General features: G+C 36.1%; 2 protein-coding genes and 1 long non-coding RNA gene across 7 annotated transcripts; 1 reads left to right on the plus strand and 2 right to left on the minus strand.

The window, feature by feature from the left end:
• Positions 1 to 358: 358 nt before the first annotated feature.
• Positions 359 to 2,493, minus strand: LOC140789830 (uncharacterized). 5 transcript variants are annotated; one of them, XR_012109259.1, is made up of 2 exons: positions 2,413 to 2,493; positions 359 to 814 (listed from the first exon to the last, which is right to left on the minus strand). It is a non-coding gene; the product is annotated as an uncharacterized lncRNA (long non-coding RNA). The 5 variants fall into 5 exon arrangements; XR_012109261.1 differs by having other exon boundaries at positions 359 to 786; positions 2,326 to 2,458; XR_012109258.1 differs by having other exon boundaries at positions 359 to 786; positions 2,303 to 2,439.
• An 82-nt stretch (positions 2,494 to 2,575) lies between these two features.
• On the plus strand, positions 2,576 to 6,012 carry LOC140789829 (uncharacterized). The gene is made up of 2 exons (XM_073139683.1): positions 2,576 to 3,489; positions 5,735 to 6,012. The coding sequence occupies exon 1, from the start codon at positions 2,656 to 2,658 to the stop codon at positions 3,445 to 3,447; it is 792 nt and encodes a 263-aa protein (XP_072995784.1). The 5' UTR covers positions 2,576 to 2,655; the 3' UTR covers positions 3,448 to 3,489; positions 5,735 to 6,012.
• A 3,885-nt stretch (positions 6,013 to 9,897) lies between these two features.
• On the minus strand, positions 9,898 to 21,579 carry LOC140787955 (cell division control protein 2 homolog). Its single transcript, XM_073136997.1, has 9 exons — positions 21,417 to 21,579; positions 21,195 to 21,301; positions 20,909 to 21,093; positions 20,383 to 20,503; positions 18,528 to 18,701; positions 11,359 to 11,522; positions 11,163 to 11,250; positions 10,857 to 10,910; positions 9,898 to 10,173 (listed from the first exon to the last, which is right to left on the minus strand). Exons 2-9 carry the CDS (start codon positions 21,201 to 21,203, stop codon positions 10,084 to 10,086), a joined length of 885 nt encoding a protein of 294 aa, XP_072993098.1. The 5' UTR covers positions 21,204 to 21,301; positions 21,417 to 21,579; the 3' UTR covers positions 9,898 to 10,083.
• Positions 21,580 to 21,811: the final 232 nt, after the last annotated feature.

A 21,811-nucleotide genomic window follows, 5' to 3' on the forward strand; every position in this document is an offset into this window, starting at 1 on the left:
ACATTATAGGTTCAAGTAGGATTGCCTCTTTAGTAATGAAAATTTTTGTTAAAACCAATTTCCTAAAATGTGAGCTATCTTTGCATGACACAAGTTCCAAATTTTACTAGTGAATGGCTTAAGGTGAAGTTGGCAACGAAATAATTGCTAAAATTGCAGCATGTAAGCACGATCAGTTCACATGAGTCAGAAAATCATGCAAGTCCCATCTACATGCATCTGTGAAGATTTACTTATAAAGAATAACTGGAATAACTGTATTTGCATGAAAGAGAAAGAGAGTTGAGTTTCCTTTGAAGTAGAATGATATTAAACGAAGACAATACCTTTCCCCATGCAAGGGACAATGACAAAATGGTAATCAAACAACAAATTTCTAATTCAATCTGCTAAAAATCATGAATTTACAGAAGTACCTGGCCCCAGAGGTTTAAGGAAGCGGCCGTGCAAGTAAATGATTATTTACAGAAAGAATGGTCAGCTCAATAGTACAAGAATTCGGGAAACTACATATGGGTACATAATTTGATGATCTCATAAAAGCAATGTCTAACCTGCAGTAGCTGTCGCATGCAGGACTCTCATCTCTCCCATAATTAGGACTACCCTTTGTTGAGGCTTGCTATGGAACCACGGTCATAATCAGGGCTAGCCCTCTCCTGGCCTCTACTCTAAGGATTAAGATATTGTGCTCAACTACAAATCCTATCCAGGATCAATCTCAACCTCTCCGATTCAGGCTGTGCCCTTTTCTTCTTTCATCATCATTACAGAGTTCATACTCCACTGAAATAAAATCCAATCTATCAACTTGCTGCATATCAGATGAAAATTCAGGATACAGCAGAGGAGAAAGAAAGTTAGGTGATACGTAACTTTTGAAAAAACAAGTTAGCAATATAATATAGGTTCAAAGCTTGATATTAAGATTATTACTCTAGGAATACCCAGGAAAAAAGAATGGTGAAATTCTTACTTTTATTGTCATTTCTACCTTTCTAGAAAAGACAGTGACTCTCAAGGACAAATGGCTCCATCCACTGTTACAGAACTTTTTATACATCGATTATGTTATTAGAAAAGTTAGCATAGTAACTCACAAGGAAAGATTCCACAGAGAACAAGGCTCTAGTAGAGCACAGGTTGCTAGAACAACATGTTGAAGAACAATTTCGACAACCCACAAATGACAACACTGCAGCTTTATAACTCTCTCTCCCTGCATCATAGAGTGCATATCCCTTTCAAGCTACAAAATTCCTCGAGAAAACTTCACAAGCATTTCTGAAAAGTTACCCATGGGAATTGTTTGATGATTCTATGTCAAGAGTTTCACAAATGACAAAATCTAAGTCTTCCATATTGTTTAATTTGGGTGGATTTTAATAGAATCATACACCGGTAAGATTGCAGAGGGTAGAAGTTTCTTCCACTACTGTAATCTTCATAGAAATTTTGCTGGATGACAAAACATCCAAACACACTTTTTTAGCTTACTCACTCAACATTTCCCCCAATCATTATTTACCTTAAACTTGATTTTCTAGATCAAGTTAAATTTCTGAAAGGTCATCTTGACAAACAGCTCACAACAAATTATTAGTATTCAATACAGCTCAATCTTCTTTGTAGAAAGATGGGCATGAAAATCTTGCTCTCCTGAAATGGAAATTGTCTAGACTAATTGCTCCCATTCCTTATTCTCTCTTTCCAAGTTCATGGTCAGCTTTAAGTCACGATGTGATCGAAAAAAAAATCTAATCAAGAAGAGCAAACCCGCGAGACTAAGAATCTAATCAGTAACATGGATGTCTAGAATCTTGGTTCTGGTAAACAATATATACACACTCACCCATTCCCCCAACAAACACACACACAGCATGCTGGTAAATAAGAAAATAATCAAGCAACCTTCAGTATCTAACCAAAAGGTACTCTTTCTCTGGAGTTCTGAAAGAGCATACCACCTAAAGTTGTAGTGGCATCAACATGGACATAATTTACTTCGATAGCTTCCTGTTTTCCGTTATGTTAAAGATAAGTGAGGCTAAAACACATAGAAGTAGGAGCTGCCATGTTTTATACTCCACATTTATTATCATATACCAATCCTCATATGCTGTTTGTCATTCCAATCTAGCACACAAGGGTCTAAATATACTGAATCAAGCATAAAGGAAATCAGAGTGCAGATAGACCAATCACTAATAAGAACAAAAATTATTAGATAATTTTAACCACTCTGACCTAAATTTTATCGATCTAAATCCAACAGTAACTTTCAAAAGAAACAAGGAATCACCAGAGAGGATAGGATCAAACTACCCAAAATCGAACTGCTTTGCTCTCTAAGAGAGATTGAAATCTCTAATCAGGATTTAAATGAGGATTTTATTTGGTCAGATCTTTCACCTTGTGCTTGGAGGAAAGGGTTCGAGCTGGAAGCAGTAAGCTTGACATAGAAATCGATTCGAGAGACATATTCCAGAAAGCCAATTAGGTAGCGGCACGTAGCCGAACCAAAGGATGTTTCATGGGCCATTTGGTAAATGGGCCTCTTTTCTTCTCCTCCCTCCTTTTTTCCTTCCAAAAAACCCTAACGCCAACCCCAATCCATCCCCCCTTCCATAGACGAGACCGTGCGAGGAGAAGACGATGATCCGCCGAAACCTTTGCTCCACGAAGCTTCTCTTCTCCCTCAGAACCCTACCCCTTACCCCAGTCCCATCCCACCACCAACTCCAGCAACGCTCTCCGGTGAGCGGCACGGCCAAGGGAAAGGCCAAGCTCAAGTCCGGACAGCCCCTGAAGCGTTCCGCCATACCCAAGAAGAAGGCCTCCAGCTCCGGCGCTGGAGCCGGCGACTCCTCCGCCAGTCGCGGCCGCTCCCACCGTGAAGCCATCGACCGCCTTAACAACATGGTGGACTCCTGCCTCTCCGCTCCAACCCCTATCCGCCACCTCACCCCCAAGGAGCGACACCGCGAGGCCGAACGCGAGAAGCTTGGGCTCATTTCCAAGGAGCGCCAGCGAGAGCTCGATCTCGCCAAAGCCCGCGCTAAATCCCGCGCCGATGAGAAGGAAGATGAGCGCGTCATCATGGGCACCCCTGGGCTCGATCTTATCTCGCTTGGCCTTGTCGACGAGGAGGCGATTCCCAAGTATGAGCTCACGGTCGAGGACGGCCGCCGTCTCGCGAAGGAGTACAGCCGCGTGCTGATGCGGAGGCACCGGGCGCGCCAGGCGGCCGAGACGAATCTGTTAAATCTCAAGAAAGAGGCGATCGCTGCGCTGCCGGAGAACCTCCGGGGGCCGGCGCTAGTGCCGGACTTCACGCCGTTCCCGGCTAATCGATTCATGGCCACGCTCACGCCGCCGATCGAGGGGTACATTGAGAAAGTTAGGGAGGCCGCCAAGAAGTTTGCCGGGAAGGAGAAGCTCCGGTGACGAATCAACGGAGACGAGGAAAGGGTAGAGCTTTCTTTCCAGGTCAGTGATTTTGATGTTTCTTTCACATGTGTTCCAAAATAGATAGGTTTTGCACCTCAAGTATGTTGTTTTGAGAAGTGAGTTCTGTGGAACAAAATGATTAATAAAATTTTAAAATATCTTAAAATTGTTTGCTTGTTATATATGTCAGGTAAAACTATAATTAGTCATATGCTGCTGAACTACTGAATCTTGTTGGTGCAATAGATGTGTTTCGGAATAATTGTTCTCATCTACTTGTATGGCAGGAATTAGGTTGTATCTTTTGTTGTCCAGTGCTTACGTTTATCTGATGCTTGCTCCTATTCTTCTTTTTCTTTTTCTTTTCTTGAGTTTGCCCTTGATTGCATATCCCCAGTCTGTAGTTAGTAGTTGCTGACACACTTTAATCTTGTTGCGGACAAAGGATGTTTTGATTGCTGTCTTTGCTCTTTTTATTATCTTTTTTGGTTTCTTTTCTTGAAGATCTTGTGCACTGTGTTATTACTTTCATCGTTCATTCTTCCTTCAGTTTCTCTGAATACAATCGCTATTTTGAACCTTCCATCAATCTCGATTGCCTTTTGATGTTCCTAGAAGCTCAATTTCATTTTATTTCTTTGTCAAAAAGGGGTTTTTTTTTCCAAGAATTTACTTCCCCAACAATTTTGGTTCAACAGAACCTTCTTAGTGGATGGATCATATTCAAAGTTCTAGAGAATGATGCTATGATTTCAGATTTCCTATGGTCGAAATCAAGCTTACTTGTTTTTCCTTCTTCCTCTGTTCCTCATTTCTGTGATTAAAAGTAGTTGGAAAGCACTGATCTTGTTGTTTCCTTCATTCCTTTTTTTTTTCTCAAAGCTCTCTTCTCCTAACATTGTGTACTGCCTAACTTAATCCTTGGTTACTTTTTAGATAAGGGTAATAGTTGGTAAGATCTCATGAGATCCATTCTATATCAAGTGGAGAAACAATGTACCTGTTGTATCAAATTGAAAATAGATTTGATGACAATCAGGTAGTTACTAGATATCAGATTCTTTCTAATGTGCACAATGTGTTATGTCCAACTCCAAATCCTTACTCTGTTTAGTTGCCAATTGGATTTACTTTTTTGGTTCAACACAAAATTTGTTCAGATTTTTATCTTGTTGGCTGGTTATGAAGATCCATTGCTGCCAGCTTGTGTTGTCAGGGCTTTCAACAATGTAGGAATAAGGTGCTCCGACCCTTTTTGGTTATGGTTATACATAATGATAGGATGATTATAATCAGATAAACAATGCAGATCTGTGTTTGTGAGACAGGCATGGATGTTATGCTGTCTCCTCCTATTCTCAGTTCTCTGGATGGATGCTCTATCAGCAGCTGTTGATATGGTGCACCATTTTTTAGTTATAATTTATAAATATTGTCATAATCAATTTGATCTTCATTCTACCTGGTGTTCATCATACTATGGACTATAGAATCTATGTTTGTGCTAATTTTCCAAGTGCATGCTGGCCAGCTCTATCTGCAGCAATATCTCCTCCGAATCTTTGACTCCCTTTTCAATAAATGCAGACCTTTTCAATCAGTTACTTTCTCTAAAAACTAGCATAGAGCTCATGTATCCATGTTTAGAACTCAGAAGAGAACAAACTTAAAAGTTCTTCGTATACGTCAAAGTTTGTTATCTAGAAATCCTTTTGATAAAGAACTACTAGGCTCCTGCTCCCTTTAAAGTTGGAAGCAATTCTCATGCTAGCTGATATTTATTGTTGAATTGTAGCACGTGAGGTATGGGCTGTTAAACTGAAGCTACAGAATCCAGACCAGTGATTTGTGATTTTGCATTGATACATGCTCTGTTTAGTCCCATCATACACATTCAATCATGTCGAGGGATGTATAATTAGAAATGTTTTCTATGCGAATCTTGGTTTTTATCATGCAATTTCTTTTTTGTTTGTTAATGCATTAAAGACCTGGAGAAAGCTGTTTGCTGAAAGTTGTCGAAAGGGCTCCAACATGCATGCATTAGAGTTTTGCATTAGATTAGCGGAACAGAATATTTTCCTTTCTTCATGTGAAGAAGAAAAATGAGCTGCAGATAAGTTTGTTCCTGTGTTTGATATGTCAAGAGAACTGGTAGTTTTTATACTTCCTTCTTCATCGCCAATTAAAAAATGTGAAAACTATGTGGAGATTCAACTTTTGGTCATTTGCTACTCCCAGATGATATCTCTGTTCCATTAATTCCCTAACCATCATGTTCTAGGGATCAAAGAAGGCATTTCCCCTTGAAAGGATTGCATGGTTTATTAGACTTCAGCCTTCACACACTGTGGCTCCTTGTTTGAACTTTTTCTAATGTTATCCTGGTAAGGTATTTTATGAATCCATTTTGTGGCAGTCCATTTGACCCCCACTATGTCAGGGCAACTCCCATGCTAGCTGAATAAATCTATACCTCCATCAGGATTGAGGTTAAAGATTAGCATTGCATCACCTTCCTTGGGTTTCACTGCAAAGAGAAAAATGACTTAGTAATTTATACTTCAATAGTGGTACAGTGAAATAATGCATAGTTTACAAACTGATTACATTCCATTTGTGCTATTTTTTTTAGCTTGTTTGATGAATAGGTGAGCCTCCAAAGTTTTAGAGCAATACCGCGATCCGCTTTTGGTAAAAGTTAATTGCCTTCAAGGTCAATATTTCTTTACTTAGTCTTAATATACTTTTACTCGGACTTATCTTTCTCCAAAAGTAGTTTAACCTATTTAACCTATTCCTCTGACAACTGTAGAAACACATATATTGGCGGATCACAAAATCTGATTTAAAATAAATAAAATAAACTTGTAGATTATAGAAAGTAAATTTTGTATAGTCGCGTCTAGTGGTAGATATTTTTAAAAAAATAAATAAATTGCACACAAAATTAAGTTATTATCTAAGTGTCTTATGCAATACTAGCTTATAATACTCTCTCCCAGAAGATTAAAAAAATGTATGAATGAAATGAACCAAGTCAATTTTAAATGTTAACGCAGACTGTAGGCTTATTTAAAGAACTGAATAGCCAGACGAAGGGATGCAAAAAAATTGGTTGGATTGTAATGAAAGACATTTGGTTGTGACAAAAAGATGCACCTCTTCACAACAGGCTAAGGTTAATTGCTTCATCCGACAAAAATTAATTTTAATTTTAGATTTGACTCGTGTGGTGTGTGTTTGAGTTTATTTGTATAGATTTTTTTTAACTATAAAATATGCATCCTTTTTGGGGCCTAAAGCTCGTGAGAAGTTTAATACTTATATACTCTATCAATATTTCTCAAAATAATTATTGTGGTTTTAAATTTACTTCTCTTTATTTTTTCTGTGATAGTCACTTTAAAATTAATTTTTATTTACTTCTCTTTATGACTTTAAATAAGGGAATATATGACATTAAAGTGTGAGCTAGCACATATACACTTACATGTGCTATAATGGTAAGCTAGCACATATACACTTATATGTGCAGTAAGTCGTACAAACCAATGTATTACCAGAGAGTATTGCATTGTTCTAGTTTAGTAAGGCACTTAGATAATAACTTAGTTTTGTGTGCAATTTGTTTTAAAAAAAATAGTGTTCACCACTAGACTCGACTATTAAAATTTACTTTCTATAGTCTGCAACTTTATTTTATTTATTTTGAATCGGAGTTTGTGACAGTTAGAATCAGATTGTTATTTCCAATATATGTGTTTCTACAATTGTTAGAGGAATAGGTTAAACTACTTTTGGAGAAAGATAAGTCTGAGTAAAACTCCATCCGTCTTCCCCTCTTCAAGTCGGCCTCAACTCCTTGTCTAATCTCCCACTCCTTCCCCTAGTCTCTCGCATTACCGTTGGCCCGCTCCTAGGGTTTCGAGAGATCCTCTTCTCGTCAAACTCCATCCATCTTCCCCTCTTTAAGTTGGAGACATGGATCCGACTGGTCCTCTCGACCTCCCCCTGTTGGAGGATTTTAAGAAGATGGTCGATCTCATAAGGCGGAGCTGCAACTCGCAAGGTCTTGACAAACCACCCTGAGGGCACCACCATCCTCAAAGAGCTGATCCAGAATGTGAATAACACCAGCGGCAATAGGGCCTGCCTCTGCCTCGATCGCCGCACACAGGGGGTCAATTCCGTAATCTTGCCCAATCTCACATCAGTGGCAAGGCTCTGCTCCCCTTGCTTATAACGATGCAATTACCACCAAGGCATTGGTGATGGATTTAATGCTAGATCAGGTGGTGGTGGTGGGAGGTGAACGAGGGAGATAATTGGAACTCCGAGCCCTTAGGGTCTATGATGGTGTTAGTGGTGAATGTTGCCATGCTAGTGGTAGATTCGGCTGTGATGAACAACAATGATTTCATTTTTAAAATTATTTTGTTATATTGTATAAGAATTATTTTGTTGTGAGTTCATCTTTTGTTATTTAGTATGCCTGTGTTATTTTGTATTTTGAATTAGAAATGATGTTTTTGTGTTGTTAATCAGGTGAATCGTGTTGGGTTGAGTTAACCCAACATGACCTATTTATTAAATGGATGGGTCGTGTCGTGTTATCCGTTTAATAAACGGGTTGTGTTCGTGTCTATCAAATGCAACCCGTTTAATAATTAGGTCTTGTTAGTGTCAAGGCAAAGTTGACCCGACTCAAACTTGTTTAACCCGACCCAAACTCGTTTAACCCGATCTGATTGCCACCCCTAGCTAGCACATTCAATAGGTTGGGTTCAGGCCATCAGGTTGACTTTCGACAATGGTGCCATCATCGAGGTAGAGGAGCTGCAATGGTGGCCACAATGGAGAAGGAAGAGAAAATAAGAATGAGAGAGAGGAAAGGGAATGGGAATTGGAATGAGATGAGGATATTGGTGAGGAGGGGGAAAGAGAATACGGGGAGGGGTAAGGAGAAAAGGTGAGGTTAGTACCCGTCTAAATAACATAAGGTGTTAAATGAGAATTGTAGAAAAAAAAAAGATAGTTGAATTATAAAATTCTCAAAGACAGAGTATAAATCACAAAATAGGTAAAATATAGAATGTGATTTGTAAAAATCACTTTTTGTTTAATTGATCTCATAGACGGTATAGTTTCAAGTTTTAGGAAAAAAGAAGAATTAAGTTACAAAATCCTTAAAGATAGTGTAAATCGTAAAATAGGTAAAATGTAAGATGCTATTTATAAAACTCACTTTTTATTGGATTGATCTCATGGACAGGTTGAACTATAGGCTTCAAGTATTAGGACTGGTCGACGGAAATGGTTTCCGGTCATGATCAGGTTGGGCCTAGTTTGGGCTCCGACTAGCTTGTGGGTCAAAACTTTTGGGCTGTAATGCCAGATGAGAAGCCCTAAGAAATGTTACTTAGAACCATTGCTATAGGGAAGATCTTACTACCCATTTGAACATCTGAGAGATACATGAGCACTGTGGCCACACAGTTTCCCAGATTCAAATTCGTAGCATTGGTGAAGTAATCATTATGGGCAACAAAGTTTTCTCCCTTCTTGTAACAGAGAATTTGCATGGCATTCAACATCTGATCCACAACTCCAACTCCGGTCTGAAAGAAGGATCTGATGGCTATCGAAATGTCCTTTCTAGATAGGCCAGAGGCTTTGGACAAACCAGGCAGTAAAGCCATCCAGTCCTGGTGCCCGATCTGGGCTAAGCCCCTTTGTGACAAGATCGATCTCCTCTCCACCTGTAAATACTCTGTTACAAGAGTATTTGAATTGCCATATCATTTCCATTTGAAAAAGATGACGGAACTCAGAGAGGGTTCTGGAGGTGACGAAGCAGTTGACAATGAACTTAGATGATGGTAAATTCTTGGCTTCAGTTATGGGAATTGGTAGAAATTCTTGGCTTCAAGCTGATGATGTCTTTCAGGTGAGTGAAATTTATATGCACCTTGTTCACCACTCTGTTTCTCCTCTTGGTTTAAGTGCAATAAAACAAGAGATAAGTGAGCTTCTGCAGACGTAAAATTCTACTAAGCAAAGTGAAACATCGTGACTCAAGAAAGGAAACTAGAAACGAGCTTTTAGTTAGAAAACTTCATTTACATCTGCACATAAAGCTCGAAAGCATTGAAATATGGACATAGCATTAACATTAGATGGTTTAAACAAACCATTTGGGAAAAGCCAGATTAAAAAATAGAAATAAAAACTCACCAAGTACAAACGCAATAAAGCTCCATTAACAGATTTGAACATTTGATCCTAACATAGTACACAGCGCACTTTGGTTCGAATTTAGACAGTAAATTCTAAGTAGCAAAACAAGCAAGATAAATAAACACGTTCATTAGAAGCAAGTGATTTGATCAATATATGCTAACAAGTTGCATAAGAGCAATGAGGACTATTCAGATAAGAGTCACATGCAAAAATAGCACAAAGGATTATTGGATCGAAGTTCTTTACAAAGCAAACTATGAGATCAAACCCCCTCGCCTCCCCAACCCTCCAAATAAAAAGAAAAAGAAACTATTCCACATCCAAAAGAGGGAATTTAGCTCATGATAAACTTCCCAAAATATGTACAGCAGTGAAGACAGAGAAAGTAGGTCAAGGTACCGCACCATGATCCTTGAAGTATTCGTGTTCAAGAGCATGCTGGGCTGTGATTCTTCTGCTTGGCTCTAAGCAGAGCATTTTCTGTACATGCATTAAAAATAAAGGGCAATACAAAGTATCCTCAGTAAAGATCCTTCTATTCTCATATTTAAAATATTGCAAGTACGTTTGACAGAGCAATGGGCAGATTAGTACTTCCATTAGGAAAAATAGGAGCATTCGTAAGAGTTTCATGATCGTATCTAGACAAGTGGAATGAAGGGTAAACTGACAACAAGCGTTCCATTAAATTAACACTGTATACAAAGAGTTACTAAGTACTTGTGCAGCACTATCTGTTATAGTCAGTTGTCCAGTCAAATAAGGCTGCTCGCAAAAGAATGTACAAAAACTATGACTTTTGATAAAGATAAAGGTAAATCTAAGATATGATGTATTAGGAACTTAAAGCCATATGTTTCCTTCCTTTTTTGATTAAAGGGATTAAAATCCGATGGCAACTTTCTAGGCTCTAGCTGCTTGGTGTGTTCTGCAGACTCATGCAGAAAGTGGAGCATATGCTGCACAATTCCAAGAGGGATCCTATATATCCCTTGGTGAGTGAAGACCCACGCAATATGTTTGTATAGTATTCAGATTTACTACATCTATGGACATATCTAGTTGCGAAGAACTGTTCTTAGTATTCAAAGTTAAACTTCAACAGAATATAACACCTGCACAATTATGATCAGTAAAAAACTATTGCAGAACAAAGAACTTACAGAGAGAAGATCAACTCCTGCAGGTTCAAGCGTTGGGACCACTGTTGCCAGATTCTGTGGAGTTTATATTCCATTAAACAAAAATCAGTCTCATGGATCATGATGATTAAAGAATGCACTAACCTTATTTTCAAACTAATATGATATTTGGTGTAGCATGATCAAAAGTCTCACATATTCAAAAGATACATAAAAGGCTTTTCTTTAGCTTTTCAATTTAAATAGATTTCTGTTCCCAAGAATTTCAAGTGTAAACTATAAGGAAAAAAGAAAACAATGAAGCAAATAAGATCAAGAATTCAATACTGTGGGAGGCCACTTGGGAAAAGCGGACTTGAAGTCAGGTAACGAAGTAACGCCAGGCCAAATTCCTTCATCTGGAGTACCCAAAACTCTTTAAGAATGTACATGCAAAAGAAAGTTGCATAACTAAAACTATGAGGTTCACGAAATGGAAACAGGAAAACCATATGTTGAAGCATATTAATATTAGCTTATAAACCTGAAAATCTTGAACAATTCATCAATTTCAGAATCTCCAGGAAATAATGGTCGTTGGTTCACCATTTCAGCAAAAATGCAACCAATAGACCACACATCAACAGGAGTAGAATAATGCCTTGAGCCTAAGAGAATTTCTGGAGCTCTGTACCACAGCGTCACCACCTGGAAAAGGATAAAATAAACAACGTAAAAGAATTGTGGAGGATCTGGTCTCTGAGTTTGTCTAACTGATTTCAATTTTGGCAAAACGACTCTAAGAAGGTTTCTGCGATAGTCATAGGGTTAAAAGAAAAATAAAAAATGCCCAAACAAGTGCATAGCGTCTGAAAGCAAAATGGTGATTGGGAGACAATGCAGAACGAGAAGAAAAGAAAAATTAATACAAACAAGGAGACATATGTTACGTAGCAAACTCAACTAAGGTTACGTCCATGGAGATCCTATTTATTTCACTATATAGAACAAAAGAGATTATAAGAGAGAAACCCTCTCAATCTAACTCCAAGAACTTCACATTCTTTCTCTCTTTTCTCTCTCTATAAAGTTCTCTGATTTTGCCAAAATATTTCATGCTCATGTAATTCTTTAGATAAGCAAAACCATATATAGGTTTAGTGAAAAACCTAATCAAATCCACCATTGATTCGCTGGGGCATTCAAATGCCCAATGCTACATTCAAACACTCAAGCAACAATTGCTCCCAAGAAACGCATTTGAAGTCTGTGGTACCACCAATCGAACTCTTCACTCTTGGGAAATGACATTTGAATACTCAATGGGCCATTAAAATGCCCTACTATAGTTTAATTGGTCTCTACTCTCTAACAATCTCACACTTGGAAGACTAATCTGACTTCAATGATAACTTGTGAAAACTAAGCCCTCAACATTTATCAATGTTCAACTACCGGTGGGATCTCAACACTACCTTCAACTTAGAAAAACAATAGAAGTTGAGTTCCTCTTTAGCTTCTCAGTGGTGACAACTTTATTACTATGTCAATTGGATTCTGACCTATGTAAATTTTTACTAACTTTGAGGTTCCGATCCAGATATTGCCTAGTGAAATGATATTTGACATCAATGTGCTTCGTCCTTAAATGAAATGCTAAATTCTTTGTCAAGCATATCACTATACAAGTTGCAATCTTTTAGCTTCATTCCCAACTCCTTCAAGAATTTCTTCAACCATATTATTTTTTTGCTGACTTTTGAAGCTCAATATACATTGCCTTTGTCATTGATAAAAGCGACAATCTTTTATTACCTTGAAACTCAAGATATCGTTGCATTGTCTAGCATAAACATATACCCACTAATATTCATTTTGTAATAATCTTCAACAAAGTCTGAGTTTTGAGGCATATGGGATCTTCGTCATCCTTGTCTCCTCATCTTATGTCTTTGTAGATTATTAACTTGAGAATTTGAAATGAGTCGCAAGAGATGTGCTAACAAGTTTAGCATTCTCCATGATGAACCTCTTCAACACTTTACCAATGTATTCTTTTTGGGATAGTCTCAGGAGTTGCCTTTCTTTGTCTTTTTAAATTCGAATTCTAAGGATTTGATTGGCTACACCTAAATCCTTTATAGAGAATATCTGAGACAATTGATCATATCTCATTCATGTTAGAACATGCAACCAACATATCATCTACATACAAGAGTAAAATAATATATGAATTTTTATACTTTCTAAAGTAGCAACAACGATCTAAATTGTGGCGCTTATACCTATGTTGAACTATAAAATTGTCAAACTTCTTGTAACCCATTGCCTTGTAATCTATTTCATACAAGCTTCTTAGTTTTTGCTCCCACATATCCCTCTAGCCGATTCACATAAATCTCATCCAAATCTTCATGAAAGAATGTTATCTCCACATGTAATTCTCTTGGTGTAGATACTCCACAACCAAAATACTAAGCACAGTCATAATAGTAGACAATTTTACAATATGTGAATTTATTTATAAAATTGGCACCTACTTATTATTAGAAAACCTTTTAAGACAAATTCGTATCTCTTAGAGTCATCAGGTTCCTCTTTTAGTCTGTATAACCATTATTCTACGGGGCTTTCTTTCTTTTTGGTAGCTAAACTAGATCCCATATTTGATTTGCCTTCAAAGAGTTTATCTCTTTTTCCATATTCCACCAAGGACTAATCTGACAAGTTTACCTACTTTCTCCTCCAAAATTCCTTTGATAGTATGCATCTTGCAACTGATGATCCTTATTGATAAGGTAGGCTATTGTGCTCACTATTTATGCCCAAAATTGGTTTTATAATCCAACATCTATCCTCATGCTCCTAGGCTCCTAGCGTGTTCTACAAGTGTCTTGTTTATGCATTCTGGAACACTATTTTGTTGTGATGTTCCTGGAATACTTTTCTCCCTCTTTATTTTATTGTTTGCACAAAACTCCAAACTCTCTCAGTTTTTGCCCAGTCTTATTTCCAACTAAAGCTTTCCAATTCTTAAACACCACAAACACGTCAGACTTACATTTTAAAAAATAAACTTAAAAATTTATAATTGAATAATCTATAAGGTAAAATAAGAAAGAGAACTATCAAGAGAAAATAGCTATATCGGTCCCAACTTTTGTAAAATTGACCTTTTTCTACTCCCCAAAGATGCAATATTTATAGACATCTATGTCCAGCATTGACCTTCTCTTTTGAAACCACACTTTATACCTTTTTGACTCATGTCCCTAAGCCTTCGATGCCACGTCATAGTATCAACTCTAGATGATGCAACTGCAATTCCATAATTATTAGATGCCATGTGCAGAGTCCCTTCATACTTGCCTTAATCTATGACTATAGATCCTTTTGTGATCTTTCATGAGCCATTAGTGAATATTATAATATGTCCTATGTCTGACAACTGATTGACAGAAATTAAGCTTCTAGCCATTTTAGGCACATATATCACATTTATCAAATTCAGCTCTAACCCACTTGATATCTTGACATGTGCATCTCCCTTTCTAATGATTTCACATAGTTTATCGTCACCAAGATATGCCTTTCTGACTTTCCCTATACATAGTTAAAAGCAAATATACATTCGACATAGCATGAAAGAATGTGTCTGCATCTATATCCAAGAATCATTTTGAATTATCACAAGGAAAATAAGAACATTATTGTCAAAAGAGGATTCAATAGAAAGGTGAATTTTCCTAACTGTCGTTCTCCACTTGTTTTTTTTGGTGCCCTACAATCACACATGATGTAACAACCCAGAATTTTAAAACATAAATAAATAGAAATATATATAGTTTAGATAATGAGAAATTTTACTTTATCTTTTATATTTTAGGATTTTTATTAAATTAAATTAAATTTTTAAATATATCTTTAAGATATTAGAATTCATATTCTAATAGGACTCTTATTATTTTTTTTTTTCAATTATAAAAGGGGGCCTAGAAGAAAACCCTAGAAAGATTTTTAGGAAAGAAATTATGCAGTACTGTAGCATTGCTATAGTACCGAGAAAAAGAGATTATTCTTGAGGAAGATTAGAGAGAAAAAAAGAATAAAAAATAGAGGGAAAAAGATTTTATCATACCAAAGAAGAAAAAGAAAGAGAAGACAATCATGGAGTGCTTTGGAATTCGTGCAGATTACGATTATGATGTGAAAATCAAATTATTTTGGATTGAGCGATCAAGGCAAGTTCCTACTCATATTTTCTTAAATTTTTATTATATAAAAATAGAATTGATGAATTATAAATATCTTTATGTTTATTCTTATTCTGTTTAATTTTATAAGATAAGAAACTTTACAATATGATGATGTCAATTATACGGGAAGTTAAGAAATTCGTTATTTTAAGGATTTTCAATAAAGAATTAGAAATGTTAAGATTTTGCATTTTATAGAAAATTCGTATTTATCATTCTTGGAAAAAAAAGGGATTTTATTGTTTATTATTTTTCAGATTTCAAAGTATTTATTTTTATTGTAGAAAATAAGAAATAAATTAGGAATATTTCAATTTATATGGATTTCGAATTTCTGAAAATAATTAATACCTATTTCTATTGTAGAAAATAAGATATAAATTAAGATTACTTCAATTTAAAGGAATTTCAGATTTGTAAAAAAAATTATTTATTATTATATTTTATTTTCAGAAAATAATAGAGGAGATCTTTATGCTAATATATTTTATTTTCTATAAATAAAATATAAGAGATCTTTATTTTTAGAATATGATCAAAAATAAAATATTATTTTTGAGACGTGAAATTTTGCAAGATTAAATATTAGATTATTATTTATTCGTGTTTTCTGACCTATTAAGAATGATTTATATTATATATATATTAGAGGAAATAGTAGTATTTGAGTTTATGGATTATTCGTGTATATATTGTATTTGAAGAATTGAGAATTTTGGTGATTGAGGAATTTGATACTTGAGATTCAGAATAAATCAGTATAGTTGAATACTGATAAAAGTGAGATCTAAAACCCAATTTGTTTTCAAGAAGACGAGTGCAGGGAAAAAATTCTTGGAATGTAACGTTGCGACGTGCTACCAAGTGACTCCGACGGGATTAGGGAAAAGATTCCTGGATTTTTTCCCGGTGACTCTAATCTTACTCAATGGCTAGTGGAAAAGTCAGTAGGGCACTGCAGAGTACCTACTGTGACCCTAAACGGATCGACTATCTAAAAAAGTTTCGGGCACCATCCCGATAGTGACTAGGTAGTGCGATGTGGCCACGGGTCAGAATACCCATTAATGAGATAATATGATATTTTATCAATTTTGGCGAGTTTCTATGCTAGTACACTTTTGGTAGAGATCGACTATTTTTATATTGATTTATTCAAATTGAGATATTATAAATGATTTATGATTCGATTTCCATGATAGTACATTTTCAGTAAAGATTGATTTGTTTTATATTTTTATTTAAATTGAGATATTATAAGTGATTTATAATTCGATTTCCATGATAATACACTTTAGTGGAGATTCGGTTTATGCTGATTTATTCGGATTGTGTTAATATGAATGATTTATGATTTGATTTCTATAAAAATACACTTTTAGTGGAGATTGATTCGTTTTATATTGATTTATTCAAAGTGCTATATGAATAATTTATTATTCTAATTTAGTATATATATGGATTTTGAAATTCAATATAAGAGACAAGAAAATTATTTATTTTTCAAGACAGCTTATATATTATTATTATGATTTTTTTCTGCTACTATATGTATCACATGTTGATCTTTGTCATTAGATATATTATTAGTAGAGTGGGTTACTTGCGGCGCCTAAGTCATGAGGACTTATTATTTTGCAGGAATTTAAGAAGCCGCTTAGTGAGGACTCTGAAGACTGAGTACCGTTTTCGTTGTGTCAATTTATTTTAGTATTTGATTACTATTTGAGCTTTCATGTTTTCTCCGGATTTTATCCTAGAGATTCATGGCCATCATGTTCCTGGATCGGGGCGCGACACATGATGTGTGCCTGAATCTTTATCCAAGAATCATTTCGATTATCACAAGAAAAAATAAAAACATTATTATCAGAAGAGGATTCAATAGAAAGGTGAATCATTTTCCTAACTGTTGTTCTCCACTTGTTTTTTTGGTGCCCTACGATCACACTTGATGTGCCCTTTCTTGCCACAGTTCTAGCACCTTTGCGGAGATCTTGAATTGCTCTTCCTTAATTTTGGTTATCTTCTGCCATTATCATATTTCCTCATAGATCTTCCTCTGCCTTCAATGCTTTTAGCATTTCTTTTATGCTTCTGCTAATGAGATGTTTTTCCTTCTGAACTCTTCATTGAGAAGAACTCCTAGTACATCATCAAACTTCAAGTTACTTGATCCTATAAGTTACCGCCATAACCAAGCTATCCTAACTATCTAGTACACTAGATAAAATCAACAAAGTCGTAAATTCAACACCAAACTTGATTCAAATCGATTCATGACTGTTGAACTCGTTCAGATGTTCTGCCACACTACAACTTTTAGACATTATCATGTTGAACAATTTTTCTATCAAGAAAACCTTGTTTGAAGCCGAACGTTTTCCATACATCCTCATCAAAGCCGCCATAAGATCTGCAATTGTCTTCTCCTTGGAGATGTTGAGGGCCATAGCTGCTGCAAAAGTAAGTCGGATCATCGCTAGGGCATTCTTATGTAATATATTCATTTTGCATTATCTATGTCTTTAGGTTTATTTGCACTTCCACCCAAGAGCAAATAAAGTTCAATTTAGTGGAGTAATCTTCTATCTGTATTCAACAAAGCAAAGTTGCTTACATTAGACTTCTCAATCCGAGATTTTAATTCTTCTAGCATAGCTCCAACTTGAACCATAATCCAGGCTCTGATATCAGTTATTGCGAGACCAAATGCAAAATAAGAAGAAAAGAAAATCAAGCACAAGCAAGGAAACATAGATTTTATGAGGTTCACCTAACTATGCCTACGTCCACAAAGATCCCATCGATTTCATTAATAAAGAATAAAAGGGATTACAATGGAAAAACCCTCTCAACCCAAATCCAAGAACTTCACATTCTCCTCTTTTTTCTTTCTAGCAAGCTCTCTTGATTTTTCACCAAAGTTTTCATGCTCATATAACTCTTTAGAGAAGCAAAACAATATATAGGTTTAGATAGTAATTGCCTAGGGGTTCGAACACCCAATGTTGCGTTTGAACGCCTGATGCTACATTCAAATGCCGAGCAACAATTGCTCTCAAGAAATTTGTTTGAAGTCCGTCGCAAAACCAACCAAACTCTTTGCTCTCGGGAAATGATGTTTGAATGGTCCTTCAGGCATTCAAACACCGTACTGCAATTTGATTAGTCTCCACTCTAACGATTTGTATACAATGTAATATTTAATAACTAAAGCAATTCCAATAAATATCTACATATTCCATTTAAAAACAGGATCCAGTAAATAATTAATACCATACTTTCTCATTGTTCATTACATTAACACTTTTCAATTTGTAGAACCATCTAAATTCTAAGTTGCTATATGCTTTTAGAGGGCAATTTCTAGCTTTTCCTTTCTAACCAATATATGAAGCGAATACTTCAGTCCAATTAATTATGTAATAAAATGAAAAAGGATGCAAAATGGCACCTCATGAGTGAATGTACGAACTGGAATACCAAATGCTCTAGCTAATCCAAAGTCTGCAAGCTTAAGAGCATTAGTGCAGCGATCTATCAGCAAATTCTGAGGTTTCAAATCTCGGTGAAGAACCCTATGAGAATGACAGTATGCAATTCCATGAAGAATCTGGTAAAGAAATTTCTGCAGAGAGAAACATACAATACATCAGCCTCCATATATTCAGCAATTAATAGTCTATGGTAACACTGTTGCATTCTACCCATTTGTTATTGATATAAGGTTGGAACTTGAAGATACAAAACCAGAGAAGGATATTTCTAATGGCAACAAATTCAGGATAACCAAGGTTCGAAAAATTGGGATCAAGATCGGCCTTTCCAAAAAATGATAGATATCGGCTAGATCGGTCATATCGGCTGTATCGGTCGCCTGGATCGGATCGGACTTTTTAATAACGTAAAATTCTAACTATTATTTAAAAATACAGGAAAACTTCTAAAAATTCAGAAAAAATTATAAAAAATAAAAAATAAAGAAAGAAAAAGTATGGTGCAGTGAAAACTAAAAAGAAGAAGAGATTAGAAAGAGAGTAAGTGGAAGAAAACTAAACAAAAGAAAGAAAACCATAGTGCAATAAATAAGAAGAAGAAAAGAAAAGAAAAAGGAAGATAGTGAAAAAAATAAAAAATAAAAACTTTGAGAAAAATAAAGAAATAAAATCAAAAAATCATATACCAAAGTTTGTTAGAGTTTGCTGAAACTAGATTTCTCCATAAGAGAAACAATGGCTATATAATAAGGAGTAAAAAGAGAAAAAAGAGTGAAAGAGAGAAAGAAAGAGAGAGAGAAGAAAGAGCAAAAGAGAGAAAGAGAGTTCAGATCGGGTCTGGATCGGCCAATCCGACAAACCATAGGGATAACCTAGTAAATAGTTTAATTGTACGATATAGTCATATACAAAAAGTTACCAGATACAACAAACCGGCTCAATTATTGTAATGTATCGCTTAGTTAGAAACTGGCATCTGATTATAAGTTTATAACTTGTTTGCAAATGAAGCATGAGCTTAAGTCAAGAAGGCTTCTGAAGAGTATGGAGCTGATCTTACAACCTGTTGTCAAATTTCTAGAACTGCTCACTGTTCTAGGAGATCAATTATACAACACATCATGATATAAAACCAAGAGAGACAATTGTCCATATCAAACACTACGTTCATTTTCAAACTCTTGTGCTCCTGCTAGATGGGATCAAACTTCTAGAACTCAGCAAAGGTGGAAGGAGCTAAATAAAGAGATATTTGAAATTTTGACCTATATTATTATTCATATTTTTAAGCACAAATTAAGGAGCAACATTAAAAAATCGAAACCAACCAAAACACAGTATGAAAGGTAACTTATGAGCTTCAATTTACTTGCATTCTGAGACATAACAATACAGTAAAACATCAGGTCAAAACCCATTTTGTTTGATCTTCAAAGCAAGCGATACGATCTTTTTTCAGATGGACCAACAATGCCTTTTTGTTAACTTCTATCAATCAAGCAAAATAAATGTACAGTAATGCAGGGAGTGATATCATAAGGGGGGAAGCTGGTCTAAAGTCTAAACAAACATAATAAAAAGCTTAATGCAAGATGAAGAGGAATTATTTAGGTAAGCTCGGAAAGCGTTGGCGACAAAAAGTAACTCATCATAGTAATATCATTTTAGGGTGCAGCCCCACTATGTAGCATCATGAGGAGGATATAAGGACACTCAGTACACAATGTAAATGTTCTTTCAGTATTGAGTGGACACACTGCATGAAGAGAATAATTCATATGAGAAAAAAGATCGAGTACAAAAGAAACTCACTTTTATTATGTATGAATCTTTAGCAAAATCTGGACAAGAATCCATGTGCTTCTTTAAATCCAAGTCGAGATACTCAAAAACTAAATATATCCTCTTCTCACTGTGCACAACATCTTGCAACCTGCCAAATGGAAAAGATTTAAACTATTTTAGACATGAAAAATAAGTGCAGATACCTAAATCGAAAAAACTTTTTCCATGTCAACTGGTAACACATCTTTTACTTTATTCCTTAAACATATGAAGAAGCAAGGTCTTCTACAGTTTGTTCCCCATCCTCAAACTTCAAAATGATTCTCAAAAGTTTGAAAGCAAACAACATCACTAATGATTCATGGTTGCTAATTGCTATAACTAGAGAATGTACTCATTTCAAATTCTTTTGAAAAATTAATAAGCCTGAACAGAAAGAATGCATAAGAAAACTCAAGGAGATGTAGAGCTAACTGATGGAATCAAAGACACCTTCATTCTTATCACGAAACGCAAAAGGAATAATGAGCGACATGAAGCAATTGAACACAACCTGACTATGTTTCCATGTTGCATTTCCTTCAAGAGGGAGATCTCTCTAATTGCAGTACTGGGGACTCCCTCATCCTCGTGCTCGAGTCGGATCTTCTTCAGAGCTATCATCTGATTTGTCACACGATCACGAGCCTTATACACCACGCCATATGTTCCTTCCCCAATCTTCTCCACCTTCTCGTACTGAAGACCAAATCATCCCACATTGTCACAGAATTATCCCTTCATTACAGAAAACGAAAAATCCAATATAGTATTCAACTACCAAACCAATGTTTGCTCACCTGGTCCATCACAAACCACCAACGACTAATCGGGAATAAAGCCAAGCTTTCTCAATCCAAATCAAGAAATGGTAAGAAACAGAGCAAACGAGACCGATCAAGGAACCCTAAGAAACGAATTAAGTGTGAAAGCGAGCACGCTTCTAGCAGGTTATTCGATCAAAGAATGGAGTATAAAGAAGAGAAAGAGGAGGAGATCGATCAAAGTGCTCAAGTGCTCACCTCGAGGACTAGGGTTTCGATGGGTTCTTCGCGGGAAAACGGAGGAAAGGGGACGCGAGAAGTCTCGTCGCTGTCCAAACGATCTGTCGTAATGCGATATGTGCACATTAAAATCGCACTCGCTTCTTGACAAAAACGACGTGATTCATTGATTCTGCGGGACGTCGTCACGGGAGCGACGTGGTTCTCCATTAGGTGGTGCCAAAAAGGGGCCCCAAATTAACGGGTAAATGCAGTCGTGAGTTACTAATTTTGGTTTCGAGGATGCTGGTAGTCTGCAACTCTAGGCGCAGGGAATTTACTACTACGGTAGGTTGGTTGGGAGTGATACCCAATAAATTTCTCGGTTGAAGCCAGTTCCTGCGACGAGGATGCAGACGAGCTGCTCCGTTCCT

Source organism: Typha latifolia, chromosome 5 (genome assembly GCF_019914945.1).
Source record: "Typha latifolia isolate L0001 chromosome 5, TyphaL0001v2, whole genome shotgun sequence".
Taxonomy (NCBI): Eukaryota; Viridiplantae; Streptophyta; class Magnoliopsida; order Poales; family Typhaceae; genus Typha; species Typha latifolia.

What these genes read in the sequence shown, in the direction of transcription:
- LOC140789829 (XM_073139683.1), top strand. Translation starts at nt 2,656, where the DNA reads ATGATCCGCCGAAACCTTTGCTCCACGAAGCTTCTCTTCTCCCTCAGA.
- LOC140787955 (XM_073136997.1), bottom strand. An exon ending in TTCGTACATTCACTCATGAG is followed by an intron (nt 11,523 to 18,527) that starts GTGCCATTTTGC and finishes ATCCTTTTCCAG; the next exon opens with GTGGTGACGCTGTGGTACAG. An exon ending in GAATTGTTCAAGATTTTCAG is followed by an intron (nt 11,251 to 11,358) that starts GTTTATAAGCTA and finishes ACATTCTTAAAG; the next exon opens with AGTTTTGGGTACTCCAGATG.